The following is an 18675-nucleotide window of genomic DNA, read 5'->3' on the forward strand; positions in this document are numbered from 1 at the left end:
AGATAATATCTTAACTGTGTTAAATTATAAAATGGAGTTTGTTTTATTTTTAAATTATATTCACTATTTTTATCTATTTCATGACACACATGAAAGTACATTACTCATAAATGCTAAATTGCGTGTATAGTTTATATTTGAACATAATAATTTACTTATAACTTTATTGGTAAGTAGGATCAGTGTATAACTTGAAAGACATGCCATTATTAAACCTTAGTTCAGTCTCTGAACTGATTATACAGTATAACGTCTACTTGTTTTTTTTTTTTTTTTGAGGGGGGAGGTAATTAGGTTTGTTTGTTTATTTATTTAATGGCAGTACTGGGGATTGAAACCATGACCTAGTGCATATTAGGCATACACTCTACCACTGAGCCGTACCCTCCCCCCTTAACGTCTGCTTGTTTGTCCGTATTTTTTGCTGCTTAATTCTCTCACAGTAGGTGCTGAAAGGTAGACAAAAGTGGAAGAAGCCTAAGAGAGCAATATAATGTTTATAATGGTTACAGAATATCAAAGTCTTCATATGAGCCTGCACATTTATTAGTATAGTATTCATTCATTTTAGGCCCTTGAGAGATTGCAGTAAATAAGATAAATGCAGTACCTGTTCTTATGGAAACTTGCATTCTGTTAGAGGAGGCATACATTAAACATATAAACAAATAAGATAACTTTAGACAATGATAAAGATAATGCAGAAATAAACTAGAGTAATGTTATTGCAGTTTGAGAATGTTGGGGAGCTATCCAGGAATGTAAAATAATCTGGGGGAAGGGAGCCAAAAAGGAAATGTCTCTCTGAAAGGATGGTAGTTGAAGTGAGACCTGCATGATAGGTGAGGATCTGTCAATGATCTGAAAGGGCCATGTATCCTAGAGAACAGGAGGTGCAGAATAAGCTTGGTGTGTTGTAGGAATACGGCTAGTGTGACTGGAGCTCAGCAAGCCAGTGAAGGAGAAACAAGGGATGAGAGAGATCAGAGAGGTGGGGTGGGCTAGCCCTGGGTTGAACTTTATAAAGTCTATGTTAAAAAGTTTAGATTTTTTTCTAAGTGTGGTGGGGAAACACTGAAAAAGTACTGCAGTGACCTTTATTCTTTTTTTTTTTTTTTAAATGGAGGTACTAGGGATTGAACCCAGGACCTCGTGCACGCTAAGCATGTGCTCTCCTGATGAGCTATTTCCCTCCCCACCAGTGACCTTTATTCTTGACTAAAGAGTTAATTTACAGCTCAGTATATAATTTTATTCTTTAATAATTTCTGAGTGTGAGTAAATACCTGTAGGATTTTCTAAAAATGTTTTTAGCTTTATAAAGAATGGAATAGAATAAGATGATTTTAGTCCTTCAAATAAAAATAGGCTTGCATTTATTCATTCATCCATTTGTTGTACATTCTATAGGCCTGTAAGCGTCCATCTTCCAAGACCTATGGAACAAGCTGTAAACCTTGGCTTAGTTAGGTAAAGGGAGATAATCTTGTAAATAGTTTAGGTCTCAAAGTGAGGGCCTGGGTGCACTTTTTCTTAGTTGCTTCTGCACGGGCCTTTTTATTTAGCACTATGAAAACGTTTATATTTTGGTGCCAGGTAGTTCTTTTACTTAAAATATAGGTAAATTTTAATTAGGATATAAAGCTTATATCTGAGAATCTCTGTTTCTTGCTAATACAAAAGTGCAGGCCAACATTTCTGAAAAACAAACAAGCTCAACCCTAAAGAGAGCACAGGAAAAAGAATTTCTGATACTGTCCCTTTCTCCGTAAGGCCTACAGAACTTATGTGAGAGAATTTGTGAGTTAAAAAATTCATTCCCTCCTCTTGCCACCCTCTTTTTCTTTGGGAAAGGGAAAAGATATGTATACTTATGTAGATAAGATATGTGTATTTCCCATTTAGTATATTTTAAGCCTACTTATCAGCCATGTGATGAGCCAATAAGGAAATAGGTAGAAAAATCTCCCAGGGTGGAGTGGGAGAGGTTCTGTATGATTTTTTCAGTTTTAATTTTGAAAACACTTGTATGATCATGAGGCAGAAAAAACTTTAAGAGCGTAGGCTCTGGAGTCAGACTGCTTAGGTTCAAATTCTGATTCTGTCATTTGCCTGTTGTTTGACCTTGGGCAAGTTACTTAAATTTCTCCGTGCCTCAGTTTCCCCAGATGTAAGATGGGGATAATACCTGTTTTGTAGGACTGTGAACATTAAATAGATTAATGTATATAGTGAGTTTAGAATGATGCCTGGCACAGAATAAGTGCTGTATAAATGATAGCTACTGTTACCCTTCATTGTTTGAAAGAAGAAGGAAAAATAAACTAAGCTAGTTATTGACTTTCTTCTGGGATAAATTCACTTTAACGGATTCATATTCCTGTCAAACCAGAATATTAAAAAGATTCTTGTGAAAGGCAGTTCTTTGCTTGTTTTTAAGTTACAAAAGTGAAGAAGTTGATGAAGGTTTTAGAACTTTTCTGTACTAGGGTCTTTAGGATGGCAATTGCTGGGCTGGTAATTTTTATCTCCAGAAAGAAAAGTTCTTCCAGTTTGCTTTGTTAAATAAAACTTAAATAGATTTTAGTTTTTCTTTTTTTGATGACTGGGGATCTACCATATATCCTGATCACCTCTAGCTTCAGCCTCCTATAAAGGAGTTGCTTGACTACCTCAAGCTGGTTGAAACAAGTCTGTTATGTATCTCTTTTTAGTTGTACAGGAAGCTATTGTGACCAGAGTTGAGACTTTTCAAACATTTTAGCAATGGTCAGAGCATAAGGCTTGATTTTGAGTGTCACTTTTTCCTTAACGAAACCTCATAGTATACATACATATATATATATATTTTTTGAAGTATAGTCAATTTGTCAAATTCTGGTGTACAGCATAATGTTTCTGTCATATATATACATACATATATTCCTTTTCATATTTTTCCTTATAGGCTACTATAAGATATTGAATACAGTTCCCTGTGCTATTCAGTATAAACTTGTTGTTTATCAATTTTATGTACAGGAGTTAGTATCTGCAAATCCCAAACTCCCAATTTATCCTTTCCCGTCCTTTTTCCTCTCTGGTAACTGTAAGTTTGTTTTCTGTGTGAGCCTGTTTCTGTTTACTAGTACATATTGTTTTGTCTCGTTCTTAATTGATTTGGAAACTTGCTTATTCACAGAATATACATGGCTAAATAATTATTTCCACCATTTAATATTTCTTACTGATAGTTCATGGAGTAAGTCTAGAAATGGATATTCATATAAGTTTAGGATTATTAATTAATAATCAGACCTTTGTTGCTTATCTTCATCCTCAAGATAGGTTGGATTCTAAGATATGCTTAATGTGATCTCTCTTCCCCCATATTCTTATTCTGACCCTTTTTATTACTGCCCTGGAATTTGAGCATATGTGAAATGGCAACAGAAAGTAGGCAGATAAAAATATTAAAGGAGTGTAGCTAGGCAGCAATATCATTTTTAGCTCCAGTGATAACTGTGGGCAGCCAAGTCAGGTTGATTTTGTCTTGCTCTCTCTGTGCTCATCAATTCTTTAACTAACTGTAATGTTTGATAATTCAGAGTATTTTTAGATGATACTAACCTCATGTATTTTCACCATAGTAAAATAAATTGAACAAATCAACATTTGTTAGGCTAGGCCTCAAATGGGAACCTGGCCATTTGTAGTTCTTTGGTTGATGAAGAAACCCACCAAAACATGCCTAGCAAGGAAAGCATCAAAATAGCTTAAACATAACTTAGATGAAGTCACAAATTATCTAAGTTGACTTCTTATCTATATGTCATTCTGTGTCTTTGTCTATGTGTTCTAACCCAGGGTCGTGAGTAAATGAGCATTTTAAGATATTATTATCCAAGGTGAGGGACCTTTGAAATGCAAAATTGTTTTTATGGTTGGCAAATCATTTTACTGACTTTCCTATTAGCCTCCTCAACCTATTTCTTTTTCTATAAAAGGAGCTCTAAATCTCTTCCATATTAAAAGAGTTTTCATATAATGTCTATTGGCCAGTAAATTTTTGTTGCATCCAATTTTAAATATCTGCATCAATCACCTTGCCCTAAAGTAAGTCCTATGACATGATCTCTTGCTGCTCAGTTATTTCCAGCCCAGACTTTCGGGCCCAAATATTTTTAAAATATACACTCCTTACACTTAGTTCCATTTTCACAAGGGAATTCTTCTTTCTTTAAAAAATTCATTAGTTTACTTTTTATCCCTTTAGAATGTACTGATTTTTCGTTTAATAGATTATAAGAATAAACATCTCAGTTTTGTATGAGGAGCAGTTAGGTTTTAGATATTATCATCTGTTCTGTTACTGCTTTATTATATAAAGCTTTGGCAATATGATGCAGCACTGACTGATGTTATCAAAGAGATAATAACAAAGTCACATTCATTCAATACTCACAGTGTGCCAGGCACTTTATATAAAGAATTAAAAGAACTAAACACACCTACTTCGCAGAGTTGTTTTACTATCTTACTATGGATGAGGATATTAACTTTTAATGAGATAAGTTAGTGTCCAAGATTACATAGTCAGAGGTAAAGCCACCATTCAACAAATATTTATTGAGCACCTACTGTATTCTCGGGATACAATGGCCACCAGCTCTTAACTATTAGTCACACTAGCTATAAAGCATACTGTTAAAATAGTCCTCATGTAATAGGGGATAGTTATACCTATTTCACAGGGTTATTGTAAGGATGATGGGACAGGCATAAAAATGGTTCAATAACTAGAAAATACATGGTTGAGACTATTGAGACTGCTACTATATTAGCATTATGAAATGACATATATAATTCTTGTCAGACTTGTTTGATAATTTCAATAGGACAGTGAAATATAAATTAGAAATACTTCTGGAATTGAATTGCACATTGAAAAGGTTTACTTTTATCAGTGAAATGGCTAAGAATAATAAGGTATTTTAGGGGGAGAATTTTTCTGATATCACAGCCAGGAACCAGTTGTGAATTGAACTATATATAGGTTTAGATTACAAGCTACAGTTCTTAGTATGATGATAATGCTGTTAATACTGAATAAGAATATCTCTTTAATAGATTACATTCTCATTTGCAGTATTGTCTTCCCCTTTTGAAGTCAAGGTTAATGAAGTTTAATTTACATGTAGTGAAATTCATCCTTCAATTTCCATGTTAGACAAATTGGTATCATTATGCAATGACCATCACAATCAAGATGTAAAATATTGCTATCACTCCAAGAAGTTCCTTGTGCCCTTTGAGGTCATCTGCTTCCCATTGATCTGTTTTCTGTCCCTGTAGTTTTACCTTTTCTTGAATGTCATGTAAGTAGAATCATCCTTCCTCTTTCTGATCTGTTAGGTTGTTTAGACATAGTTGCTGCAGTAGCAAATAAGATAACTGTGACTCCAGTTTTCTTACAAATTAGTAGTTGTATTAAGAAGCAGTTAAATCAGAGAAAATTAACAGAACCTGCTGGAAAATTGTTAAAAAAAAAAAAGAGAGTTTGTCAGAGGATTAGTAAATACTCAATTTATATGACATTTAAAAAGAACGAGCTCAGGTGAATGAATTTCATACTTTAGGTGGGAAGCTAATAAAATCAGTTTTAAACCTTTTTCTTTGGATGCCAGTTGTACGAAATTAGATGAATTATAATCCTTGATTCATGATACACTTAAATAATTATTCCAAGCATGGGTGCTGTTTTTTTTTAATAATATGATAAATACACACAACATGAGAACTAAAACATGAGAACTAGAATTCACATCACATTTACCCATGTGTGCCTTAATATAATTTATTTTAAGATCCTTATGAGAATTTTGGTTATATATATTTCTTACTAATTAGTAGGAATTCCTTTTTTTCTTTGGAGGGAGGGGAATTACTTTTCCCAGACTTTTATTTTTCAGTTTTGTTTTTGGTTTCTATTGTTAAGAATTTTAAACCAAAAAATTGGTGTAGTCAAGTTTAGTAAATCTTTGGTTTTTTGCTCTCCATGTGTTATTTAGTAATTTTTCCTTAACTGTGATTTCATGAAGATAAAAAGTTATATATTTAGGTCTTTAGTACACCTGTAATTCATTTTGTGAATGGTGAGAGGTAGTGATTTAATTTTTTGTCTTGTGTCAATAATCACTTGTCCCAGCATCATATATTAATAGTCTTTTTTTTTTTGCAGGGTGGTGGGGAGGTAGTTAGGTTTTATATATATATATATATATATATACATATATAGAAATACTGGGGATTGAACCCAGGACCATGCTTGCTAGGCATGCACTTTAACACTGAACTATGCCCTCCCTGCCTTCATTGATTTTAGCACTTCCTCTTCCTACATTAAGTATGCATGGGTCTTTTTGATATATTGGGTTATATCTACACTGTTAATTATTGTCTAATTACCATAGACTAGGTAGGACAGTTCTTCTCAGGAGGGTTTTGGCTAACTTCTGCCCTTTGTTCTTTTACATACTTTTTTTTCCCCCTTAACTACCTTTGTCAAGTTTTTTGTAAAACCCTTTTGGGATTTTTGACTGGAAATATATTGAATTTGTTAGATGAATTTGGTAGAAATTGACATCTTTAAGATATTGAGTTTTCCTATCCAAGAACATGGTATCTCTTCATATATATGAGACTTCTTTAATTTCTTTCAATAGATTTATTCATTTTCCTCACAGAGGTCTTTGTACGTCTTTTGTTAGATTAAGTCTTAGGTATCTTATAGTTTTGGTGGTTATTGTAAGTGATACAGTTTTTTAAAAATTACATTTTCTGTTCATTGTTGGTATATAGAAAAACAGTTGATTTTTATATATTGACCTATATCCACACATCTCACACTCTTCTAATATCTGAAGATTCTTTTGGATTTTCTGTGTAGAGAGTCTTGTCATCTACAAACAATGATTCATTTTGTCCTTTCCATTTCTTATGCCTTTTAATTTTTCTCATCAAGCTCTACTGGTCAGGATTGCCAGTGTGGTTTTGAATTGAAGTGGTAATTGTAGATGTATATGTTCTTTTCCCAGCATCAAGGAGAAAGTTCTAAATATTTTGCCACTGCTTGTCTTGGCTGCTTTTTTATTTTAATTATAAAATTTACCAAGTGATTTTTATTGCATCTACCAAGATGATGTATTAATTATCTATTGCTGCATAACAGATTACCTACAACATGTGTTGATGAGGATGTGGAGAAATTAGAACCTTTGTACACTGCTGATGAGAATGTAAGATGATGTAGTTAGGCATTTTCTCAAAATCTTAAGCATAGAATTACTATATGTTCCAGGAATTCCACTCCTAGGTATATACCTAAGAGAAAAAGAAAACATACGTTCACATGAAAACTTTTACATGAATTTTTATACCAAAATTATTTATAATAGTGAAAAAGTGGAAACAACTCAAATTTGCATCAGCTGATGAACAGATAAGTAAAATGTGGTATATCTATGCAATGGAATATTATACAGCATTAAAAAGAATTCAAATACTAATACATGTTACACATAGATCAATATTGAAAACGTACTAAGTGAAAGAAGCCAGTCACAAAAGACTATATGTTATAAAATTCTCTTTATATGAAATGGCCAGAACAAGCAAATCTCTAGAGATAGAAAGTAGATGAGTGGTTGCCAAGGACTAAGGGTTGGGGAAGGATGGGGAGTGATTGCTAATGGCCATGAGTTTTTTTGAGGGGGAGAGGGTGCTAAAAATGTTCTAAAATTAGATTGTGATGATGTTTGCATGACTTCATTAATATACTAAAAACCATTGAATTATATGCTTTAAGTTGGTGAACTGTATTATATGTGAGTTATATCTCAGTAAAGCTATTTTTAAAAAGGTAGCTACAGATGTAGTTTTGTTAGATACTGCCAAGTTCCCCTCTCAAAGTGTTGTATCAGTTTGCATTCCCACCATCAATGTATAGATGTTTTACCAACAGAATATAATGTTATGTATTTTAATTTTCACCAATCTGAGGAAAGGAATCTGTTTTTTAAAATTTGCATTTTTCTATGAGTAAATTTGAACATCTTTTCATATGTTTAAGGGCTATTTTTATATCTGTTCTTGTGAATTGTGTGTTTGTGTATTTTTCATATTTTTCTCTTGGATTTGTTCTTCTCTATTTCAAGCATCGCTTATATGTTAGTTATAAGTAGCCTTTTGTGATATAGTATCTTATTTCTAATATCATAGATGGGGTTTTCCTTGTTTTTGTACTTTGTACAAATAAAATCATGCACATAAACTTTTTTAATGACAGTATGATCTGTATTCTAGGCAACTAAATTATAATCTGAGCTGAATTTACTTCTGAGTGATACTTAGGTTTGCTATCATTTCTCAGAGGTTTTTTTTTTCCAGTCGTCTTATTTTAGTTGCTTCTCTTATTGTTATACCAATTTTTACCCCTTATTCTAGTCTTAGACCAAATGGTGTTTCCTTTCTGAAGTCTTTCTAGAACATACCCACTCCCCAGGGCTGACTTAGGTGTTCCTTTTTAAAATATTTCCACTGTACTCTGTAGTTTCCTTTATGGCATTTATATTATTGTAATTGTTTCTGTATGTTTCTCCTTCTGTTTGAAGGAGACTTTAAGCTGTTTGAAGGCTGAGTCTTCACTTCATTTTTGTGTTCCTGGCATAGTGCTGTATTTGGTATGTAGTAAGTGCTAAATAAATCTTATTGAAAGACCTGGTATAGTAAGAAAGAGGAAAGAGGTGATGTTATTATAGGGAAAAAGTTGTCCACGAGGGACAAGTGGAATTTGAAAACCAAGAAAGAGGGCATTCCTAGTGAGAGAAGGGAACCAGCAAAGGAATTGGCATGGGAATGAGCATGGTCTTTGTAGTGAACAGTGATAATATTTGTCTGATTGGAACATGTTTGTTTATTCTTGTGTTCATCACATCTTTACTGTGTATCCTGTATGAAGGCACTGTTTTCAGTGGTATAAACCACGGATTTTTAGAAACTGGGCACACAGATATTTATAATTTGGTGCATTGGGAAAGCAGCAGGAATTAAGATTAAGATGGTAAAGAGAAGCAAGAGTTTAGAGAGCACTGAAAGAAAGGCATAGATATTGGCCATGATATGGTTGATAGGAGGTGGCAAGTGAATGATTTGCTGGAAACAAAGGTGTATAGTGTGGATTAGGGGAAGAGAATTATAGAAAATGACATTGGAGATTAGGTTGCTTTAGAGTTGAGACCTGTGAAACAGCTAGGGATTGGCCAAATGGGCAAACAGGGTAAGGAAATCAAGAAAAGAGAGAGAGAAATTTAGACAATTGTAAACAACTGTGGTATAAACTTAGATGGAGGGAATAAGGGAAAATGGGCCAGACAAGTGAGTGTGGATTTGATTTGTGACTTCCATACCTGAGCATATCAGAACGAACATTTTATAACTTCTGAAAAATAGACCTAGACGCCTTGCTTGTTCCTCCTAAAATTAGTGTGCTTGCAAAGAGGTTGAGATTTCATCTTGCAGTTGATGATGAACTACTGAAGAATTTTGAGAGGGGCCTGACATTATTCTATCTGGGATCACCCTGATAATGCAGCTGTAGATGGAATGGAAGGGAGGGAGGATTAGAGATAAACAGGCAAATTCTGAGGGTCTTAACAATAATATAGAGAAATGGTAATAACGACCTCAAGCAAGGCAGAGGATATGAGATTATAGAGAAAGGGTCAAGAGAAAAGAGTATGATGGTGTTGATGGAGGAAGGAGTTGCAGATGACTTTAGCGTCTGTTTTAGGCAACTTGTGTGGGTGATAGGGTAGTTTACTGAGCTAAATATAATAGAAGCATACTTTGGGGGAGATAACAGAGAAGAAGTTTAGTTTGGGACATACTGGACCTTCTCTCACATTTTTATTGATCCCATTTAATGACTAGTCTGGATACTCTGACTGATTTCTCTGGATTCATTCTTGACTCTTTCATTCACACCCCACATCCAGTTTGCTATCAAATTTTGCCCATTTTACCTTAAAAATTTTTTCCCCGAAAATTGACCACTATTCACTCTCTGCAGAACCTACCACTCAGTACTAGCCACTATCACTTAATTTTTTGGGGGGGTGGGGTGGGAGGTTTACTTATTTTTGGAGAAGGTACTGAGGATTGAACCCAGGACCTCATGCATGCCAAGCATGCGCTCTACCACTTGAATGATACCCTCCCCACTCACCTAATCTTTATAGTAGCTTCCAAACTGATCTCTCTGCTTCTGTGCTTGTCCCCTTGTGTATTCTCAATCCAACATCTGAATGATCCTTATAATGATCAGGTCATCTCTCTGCATAAACCTCTCCTTTCCCCTGGGGTAAAAGTCCTCACAGAGGGCCTACATGATCCCCTCCTCTTACCTCTCTGTCATCATCTTCTTTCTTCTTCTTGCTCACTTCACTCCAGCCATATTGGCCTCCTTGCTGATCCTTGAACTAGTCAGGAGTATTCCCTCTTACGATCTTGAATTTTCTCTTTCCTTTGACTGGAGGGCTCTTTCCCTAGTCATTGGCACAACTCATTCTTTTTTTTCGGTTCCCACTCATATGTCACTTTTTCAGTGAATTCTTCTCTTACTACTCAGTTTGAAATTGAAACCCTCTTCCTTGCTGAATATTCTCTCCTTTTGGTTCGTCTCCTTAGCCTTCATCACCATCTATATGTGTGCTATACATATTTTGCTTATTTTCATCTCACCCTAGTGGAATATAAGATCCACAAGAACAAAGACTTTTGCTTTATTCACCACTGTATCTCTAGCAACTGAAAACTAGTATGTAAAAGGTGCTCAGTTAATATTTGTGAAATGACTGATTTAATTAATGTAGTCCCTGGGATGTCCTGGAATAGATGCTTATTACTTATTTATACTCTATTTAGTTTCACAAGGAAGTAGAGGCAAGAAAGGGTCTAGTAGACAAACTGGAGCCCATAAATTAGACTGAAAGAGAGATTTGAGGAAAGCCATGGCAATACATGAGAAAGCTTAGAAGAGTGTAAACAGTCAGATGAGGACTAGGGATGGGATCCTGGAAACACCCACATGTAAGAGTTGACCAGAGAGTAGCACTGTCCTTAGACTTACCCAAGCGAGAACCTTTCTCTGGGCCTTGTGCTTTATAGGTCCTCGTTTAGCCTTCCTCTAACCATAGCCCTCCTGATAGGATAAGGATTTTGAGGCGCTAAGGGAACTAGTCCATCTGGTACCCATTTCTAGATCGAGTTATGAGTGTTTGAATCCCAGAATTCCCTGTCCACGTGGCTTTTCACAGGTCTACTCTTTGATTCTCTCCTCTTTTGACTGTAGCATGTGTATGGGCTTTCATAGGCCTAGAGGATAGCCAAGTGGCAGCTGTTTGCAGTCCTACGGCCAGAGCTTGGACATGTTGTCTGGGATGTCCACATGGATGTATGTGAGGTTCCTTGTAGTATGGAGTGGAGCTAAAGGTGGGACAAGAAAAAGGGGCAGGGTGGGGTGGTGGTATGGTCCGCCCATGTGCCCCTGTAGAGCTTCAGTCTTAGAATTCCAAATCAGAACTTTGCCTTTTAGGTTGTTATAAAACTGTATATGTCAAGATAGGAGAATAGAATAATAATTTACTGCTTTGTTAGGTTGGTTTATAATTTTAAACTATTTAGACATACAGTATATGGGCTTACATTTGTACTCTTCAAGTTCCTTGAAAATTAGGAGTGGGCCTCCAAGAGGGAATTGAAAAGGAGTAGCTAGCGAGGGAGAAGATAAACTTAAGATAGAGTTTCAAGGAGGGAGTGATCAGCGCTGTCAAATGCTTCAGAGATGTTAAATCCTATGAAGACAGAAATGTATCCATTGGATTTCATAAGCAGAATTTAGTAAAAATTTCAGTTGGTGGTGATGGGTGCCTAACTTCCATAGTAGGAGTACCTGAGAAATTAGGAAGTGGAGACAAGATATGAAAGATTTTTTTTGTAGAGTCTTACCCAAGAAAGGAAGGAACTAGAGCAGTAGCTGAAGGGGTATGTATGCAGGGTCATGGAGGAGTCATGTTTAAGATGAGAGAATCTGTAAATGTTTAGATGTTGAAAGAAAAGACTCAATGTTAAGTAAGAGAATTAAGGGAAAAGAGGGAATAATTGATGGAACAAGACCTTAGATGCAGTGCATAGGTCAATAGATTAGCTTTAGAAAGGTGGAGGGCTATTTGAAGAGGCTTAGGAGGTCTGGATGTATATGGATGCCAAGTTTGGAGGGTGAGAGAGCAGAAAGTTGAGTAGCAGGAGAGTTAACAGGCAATAATATATCATTAATATTGTTTTATAATAGTTGTTTGGGTTAGTCTTTTTAAACTTGATTTTATACTCCTGGGGTTCTGGGGTTATGCCTGCAGCCACTTGTTAAAATCCTGTTGGTTGATTGAAATATAACCCATAATATGGGGCATGGGCTATATGTCTTGGGCTCTGTCCTTACTCAGTAATTGTTATTTAGTAGTGACTTAAAATTTCAAGTTTGAAAAAAGCTGCTGATTCCTCAATAGCCTAGGAATAATTTGTATGTTCATTACATAATGTGTGCCATCAAGCTTTGGAGATGGTTTGTTGTAATAAGTGTATACTGTCTGAATCACACCTACTTTGGGCAAAATATTTTTTAATAGAATTATATTAATACTATCTTTTTCCCCCCACTAGTAGTTCCAGAGAACTGCTGGTCTATATTTTAGCTCTTGCCAAGTTGTGAAAATAGTGAAAGATGCTTAGACTACTTAACATTCAAACTGTAAGTAAAATTTATTTCTGCTATTATTATCTATATGATTAGAAAACAGGAATTGAAAATAGTTGTTTCCTAATATGATAATAGTGAGCTTTAGTGTGATGGGATTGTGGATTTTTCTTAATTTTCATTCTTAAGATCCAAATACATCTTATCCCATTTTCTGTTGATAAAATCAAAAAGAGACTAGTAGTACTGATGCGTCTTAGGTAGTGAGGTGAAATTTCTGCTCTTTTCTCCAGGTATTTCTTTTTATTATACCAGTTTATGAAAATTCTGTATTATTTTATTTCTATGTCTATATGGTACCAGTGTTCAAACTTAATATAGGACACAGTATTAATGGAATGATTAATTAGAAATGTATATTCTTTTCTCTTTAAATATGCTTACATCTTCTACATTCTTTAGTTTTTGTATTAAAAAATCCTATTAGAAATAAATCTCTAATTTCTCTATGAAATATTTAACATACACAAAATCAAATAAAATGTAACTTTCTAGAAATAATCTAATGCATAAATCTAGATGATGTACATAATGACACTCATCTCTACTGGGGGAAAAGCTTGAATTATGTTTACTGAAATCACTTGCTACATTGCATTTTGAACCAATGGCAAAAAAATTGAGGAAAGAGTGATAAAGTAATATTAAAGGCATTCTAAGTCATTTTACTACCTTATTTTCAAACTACTGTTTTTGAAAGTATAACTCAAATTAATCTGTTTTACAGACCTTATAGAATATTCAAAATGTGAACACAAAATGATTGCTACCACAACCAAAAGATAATTCTAATTAATTATTCCAATAAACAAACCAAATGAGCCAAAGAAGAATGAAATATTTACAAACCAGTAAATCCTCTAATTTGTTAGAGACGAATGATTTTAGAAGTTGTCACTGTCCAGCACATTTAATGTTTTCAGTGCATAAAAAATTGTTTAAATGTCAGGAATTTTTACCAAAATATTTCAGGAATAACAGTATATCTTCATCAAGAGAGAAAGTTACAACATCTTATGTCTTAGAATATAAATATAATAAGGTCATTCATGTGCAACAGAACATTATTTCAGATTGTAATCTTATTTCAAATTGTTCAAGAACTTGACAATTCTAAGCAGAATGCTCATTAGTGCCCTCTTTTGACACAGGGCTGTATAGGCCTATCTTCTTTTTCTTAGTTTACAAAAATGTTAAAAATTAGATTGCAAAATAGGTTGTTTTATATCCTCCTTGTGTAGTTTTAATAACTTTTCAAATTCTTCCCTTTTTTAGGCTTTCTGGTTAATCATCTTTAGAAGACTGGATTTCTGGATATCTACTCTACTCCACTTCTATTGACTTTTAAAACATGATAATGCAAACCTGTAATACTGGCAATCATCCATGAACCTTTAATTACATTGATTAATAGCATTTGAAGCTTCCTCAGGGAATAAACAATGACATCAGCAGTGGTTCACAGTGGAGGTTCTATTTTGGAGCTTTCCAGCAATGGAGTAGAAAATCAAGAGGTTAGGCATCTAATATATTTCATTTCTGTTTTATTCATAGAAGTCAATGCATGAAGTAATTTTGAATTTAATGGGAAACAGGTATTTGAGAGTAGAAATGTACAGTGCATGAAACTGTACATGTATGTCATGTGTCCATGAGGTTTATTACTATACATAGGTAATAGAAGGTTGAGGGAAGGTATTGCTGGGTCTGAGTTGCTTGAGTTGTTGGAACATACATATATTGATTGGATTGAACCGGGAGGAAAATATTGAAAGAAAGAGCATGGTAGTATTAGTTGAGAGAGAGATCGAAAATCTTGATAAAATCCGTTGTTTGGGATTTTAGAGTGCATAGTTATATGCTGTACCTAAATAACTAAATAAGATTCATTTTAATTTATGTTTTATTTACGTATTTTTAATGGTGGTACTGGGGATTGAACCCAGGAACTTGTGCTGAGCATGCACTCTACTACTGAGCTATACCCGCCCCTCATTCATTTTCATTTAGAATTTTGTATCTCCTTTAATTGTTATCTTTGTTTTTACATCTAATTCAGCCTGGAAATTCATCATATTTTAATCATATATTATATACTTAAGAATTTAGGTAATTTATAAATCAGAAAAGAAACTCAGTTTTTGAAATTTTTTACTTGAAGAATTTTGCATCATTAGCATATTTGGTTATTTTCCTGTTATTGAGAACAGTAAAGAATAAGAGATGGGAGTTGAAAAATAACAGTACCAGAAATATATGGACTTCCACAGGGCCTGGCTTCTGTTCCCACCATTCAGTGAAGACTGAATATTGGGAAGAATCTAAATTAAAATATAATAATGCTGCACAATAAAGGACAAATATTTGGTCAGAGATAAGATGGGAAAATGGAGAGTTTGTTGTATTTAAAAAACCTATTTTTTCTGTATTCTGTGAAAGACACTGCTGTTACTGGTACTTAGTACCAACACAGTGGTAGAGTGACACGGCTGAGAAATGAGTTAGGACATCAGGTTTTGTGTTCTGGAGTTTGGATTCTTTTTCTTGCTTGCTTGGTGTCTGTTCAGTCTTCAAAGATGGCTATGGTAAATTCAGTGGGAAGGGGATAAAGTGAAGGTACTTTTCCTTTGTTTTCAATAGACTTGATAACTTAAATGTTACTGTTGTATTTGAATCTAAAACTGGTTCAAAGTCCATTAAGAGAAGCCCACAGCTAAAGGACATGCTTTATTCTCTATCAATTTCTACTTTTTTCTTAAAGATTCACTTTCCGCATGATCACTTCCAGGTATGATTCACCAAAGAAATGAGGGACTTTAGGGAACTTCCATTGCCTTCTACATCACCCAGACCAATGATTGCTTCTTCAAGTGCTTTCTCTTTTGTCCCATGGTTTTACTCTTTTGGTTTTTAATTCTGTAGAGGGAGCTGCTAAGAACAGTAGGCAGAGTATATTTACCTTGTGCTGATTGGATACTGCTATTATGGGAAAAAAGAGTGTAACAGTTTGTTTCTGGAAGATTCTATATTTTCCTTCATTTGTATGCAACCCTAAGAGTTCATGGCTTGAAAAACTGATTATTTTGGAAGAAAGAATCTGATAAGTGAAATAATTTTACTAAAGCATTATTGGCTAATGATTTATTTGGTAGCCTTATAAGGTGGTCACAGGAATTTTAGGTAGTGTGGCACCAGAAAGGAGGAAACTATTCTTGAGGACTTTTTCTTCAAATTATACCATGTGGGTACCCTCTTTCATTCATTTCTTCCTTCAACAAATATTAATTGACCGTTTACTGTGTGTCAGATATTTCTCTAGACACTGGGGATAAAGTATTTCAGAATGGCTATGAAGAATAAATCAGGGCTGGAGATGAGTGGAGAGATAGTAGGGATATTTTAATTAGGGTGGACAGAGAAGGCTTCTCTGAAGAGGTGGCATATTAGTTTAGATCTAAATAAAGTAAGGGATTGGGCTATAGAAACATTTGGGAAAGAGAATTCCTAGAAGGAAGAAAACCACTAGTATCTGAAATACCTTCTAATTTTCAAAGGGAGTTTTGGAGATAGTGGTATTTGAAAGAGAATTTTGTCTAAAAGCAACTATTTAGGAATAAATTTATAATACATATCTATAATACCTATACTCTAAAATGTAGGGTAGGGTGGAAAAAAGTGACCTGTCAGGAGTTAATTACCATAGCTCCAGAATCTGAAGGAAAAAATAAATATTTAAAAAGTGGTGGGCGTTTGGAGAGTCCATTAGTGATTTTTAGGCTTTATTTTTTATAATTTTATTCCTGATTATAAAAGTAATACATTTTATAAAATTAGAAAAATTCTATTTCTGACAAAGATACGAAAAAAAGTAAACTACAATCTTACTAAGGATTGTTAAGTACAAAAATCATAAAATAGTAATAAATTTATAAAATGTAGTCATATATTAAAAAATCCAATTACCAAATAGGATTTAGATACACAAAGATAATTCAATATTAAGAAAACCATTAATGTAATACATGTTCCTACTAATATGACATATGATATGTTAGTAGGGATAAAATACTTAATGAAATAGGATTTTACGAAATTCAGTGTCCGTCCTGATAAAAACTTAAATAATATAAATTTGGATGTATATTTCCTTAACATTATTTAAAAAAGAAACTGTTACAAATCAAGCCAGAACCCTGTTTACTGGTGAATGACTGGAGAATTTCCTTTAAAATTGAAAAGAAGATCAGATTGGGCACTGCCATTACTATTATTTAATATTTTCCTGTAATCATGCAAGATAAAATACGTAAATATTATGAAGAAGACCAAATTATTATTTGCAGATAATATGATTCTCTACCTGGGAAAACCAAAAGGAATCCATGAAAAGCCATTAGAATTAATAAGAGTACCTGGGAGTTTGAGTACAAAATTAACATTTAAAATACTTAACTTTCTTTCGTAAGAAAACTGGTTAGAAGAGATCATGGAAAATAGGATCTCTTTCAGAAAATTAACAAAAAATATAAGGTAGTGAGGAATACATGTAAAAAATATGTAGGACTTGTTTGAAGAAAATTAATGATACTGAAGTAGACTTTAATAAACAAAGATAAACTTTGTACTTGAATAAGAGAAATGGCAAGGGTCAATATTGTGGAGGATGTCAATTTCCTCCAATTAATCCATATATTTAATTCTATCTCTATCAAATATTAGGGCAAGTTTGGGGGAAACTGATTATATTGGCCTAAAGACTGTATGGAAGAGTAAACATGTAGGAATAGCCAGAGCAACTTTTGAATAGGAAATGTAAGTAGGTCTCATAGAAATGGGGAATTAATGCAGAAAAAAATGAAAAAGGATTTAAGTATTATTTTCAAAAACAAAATGAATGGAAGTTTTAGAGGGCATCTTCTTCCAGACAAATAAGATTGGGAATTCTTTCACTTTTGATTGTGATGGAGTAACTGAGACCAGATTTATACTCCTACCGTAAATAACTAGGAAAATGAACAAAACATATGAAACCATAGTTTGGAAACATTGGTGCTATGGTCTGAAGGTTTGTGACCCTTCAAAATTCATATGTTGAATCCTAATCTCCAAAGATGATGGTGTCAAGTAATAGGGCCTTTGGGAGGAATTAGGTCATGAGGGAAGAACCCTTATGAATGGGATTAGTGCTTTTATAAAAGGCTTCAGAGAGATCCCTTGCCCCTTCTACCATGTGAGGATTCAACAAGAAATCTGACCTGGAAGAGGGCCTTGTAGTCTGGTATTTTGTTACAGCAGCACGAATGGACCAAGACAGTTGGACAATGGGCAGCACAAGACTGTGCTTCCTGAGGAAAGAGAAGTGACTGTACTGACTTATTTCTTGGAGCCCTTTCTGAACCACAGTGAGAGAAGGAGGAATCCAAGCAGAGTGTCATGGTCTCACTGAATTGAGGAAACAGACTTTGGAATTGGAGAGGCTAATGGAACCACTTTGAAGACTCAAGAGTATTTGAGAGGAAGAAGCTGGTCAGAGAAAGAATATAAAAAACTCAGCCTTGGAGTCCCGTCGTCTTTAGTTAAAAGAGCTGCCCGAGTGTAGTGTGAAACTCTAAGAAGCCAGGCAAAGAATGACCAGAAAGGTATAAACTCAATAATTTACAGAAAATAATCTACAGAGTTCACCCAGGGCTGGGACGTATTAGAGTTCCAGCCAGTTAGAGAGTCCTTGTTAAGTGTCCAGGGCATTCATTAGAGACTCCAGAGGGGACATGTCTTACAATAGAGCTAAACTAGCCCTAGAATAAAGGGTAGTCCAAACTTGCTCT

The 18675-nt window shown here is 34.3% G+C and overlaps 1 protein-coding gene across 6 annotated transcripts in view; it reads left to right on the forward strand.

Moving 5' to 3' along the window:
• The window catches only part of ELF2 (E74 like ETS transcription factor 2), an 82743-nt gene that overhangs the window by 7468 nt on the left and 56600 nt on the right, over positions 1 to 18675 (forward strand). For 5 of the 6 annotated variants that reach the window (XM_072937385.1, XM_072937383.1, XM_072937393.1 and 2 more), the window contains exons 2-3: positions 12757 to 12844; positions 14126 to 14364. The exons of the other annotated variant lie outside the window; for it this stretch is intronic. Coding sequence is in view for 4 of the 5 variants with exons in the window: in XM_072937383.1 (XP_072793484.1) it covers positions 14293 to 14364 (72 nt within the window). In the remaining variant the exon portion in view is untranslated. The remainder of the gene's footprint in view (positions 1 to 12756; positions 12845 to 14125; positions 14365 to 18675) is intronic. 6 annotated transcript variants of the gene reach the window in all.

The sequence above is a fragment of the Vicugna pacos genome, chromosome 2 (genome assembly GCF_048564905.1).
Source record: "Vicugna pacos chromosome 2, VicPac4, whole genome shotgun sequence".
Taxonomy (NCBI): domain Eukaryota; kingdom Metazoa; phylum Chordata; class Mammalia; order Artiodactyla; family Camelidae; genus Vicugna; species Vicugna pacos.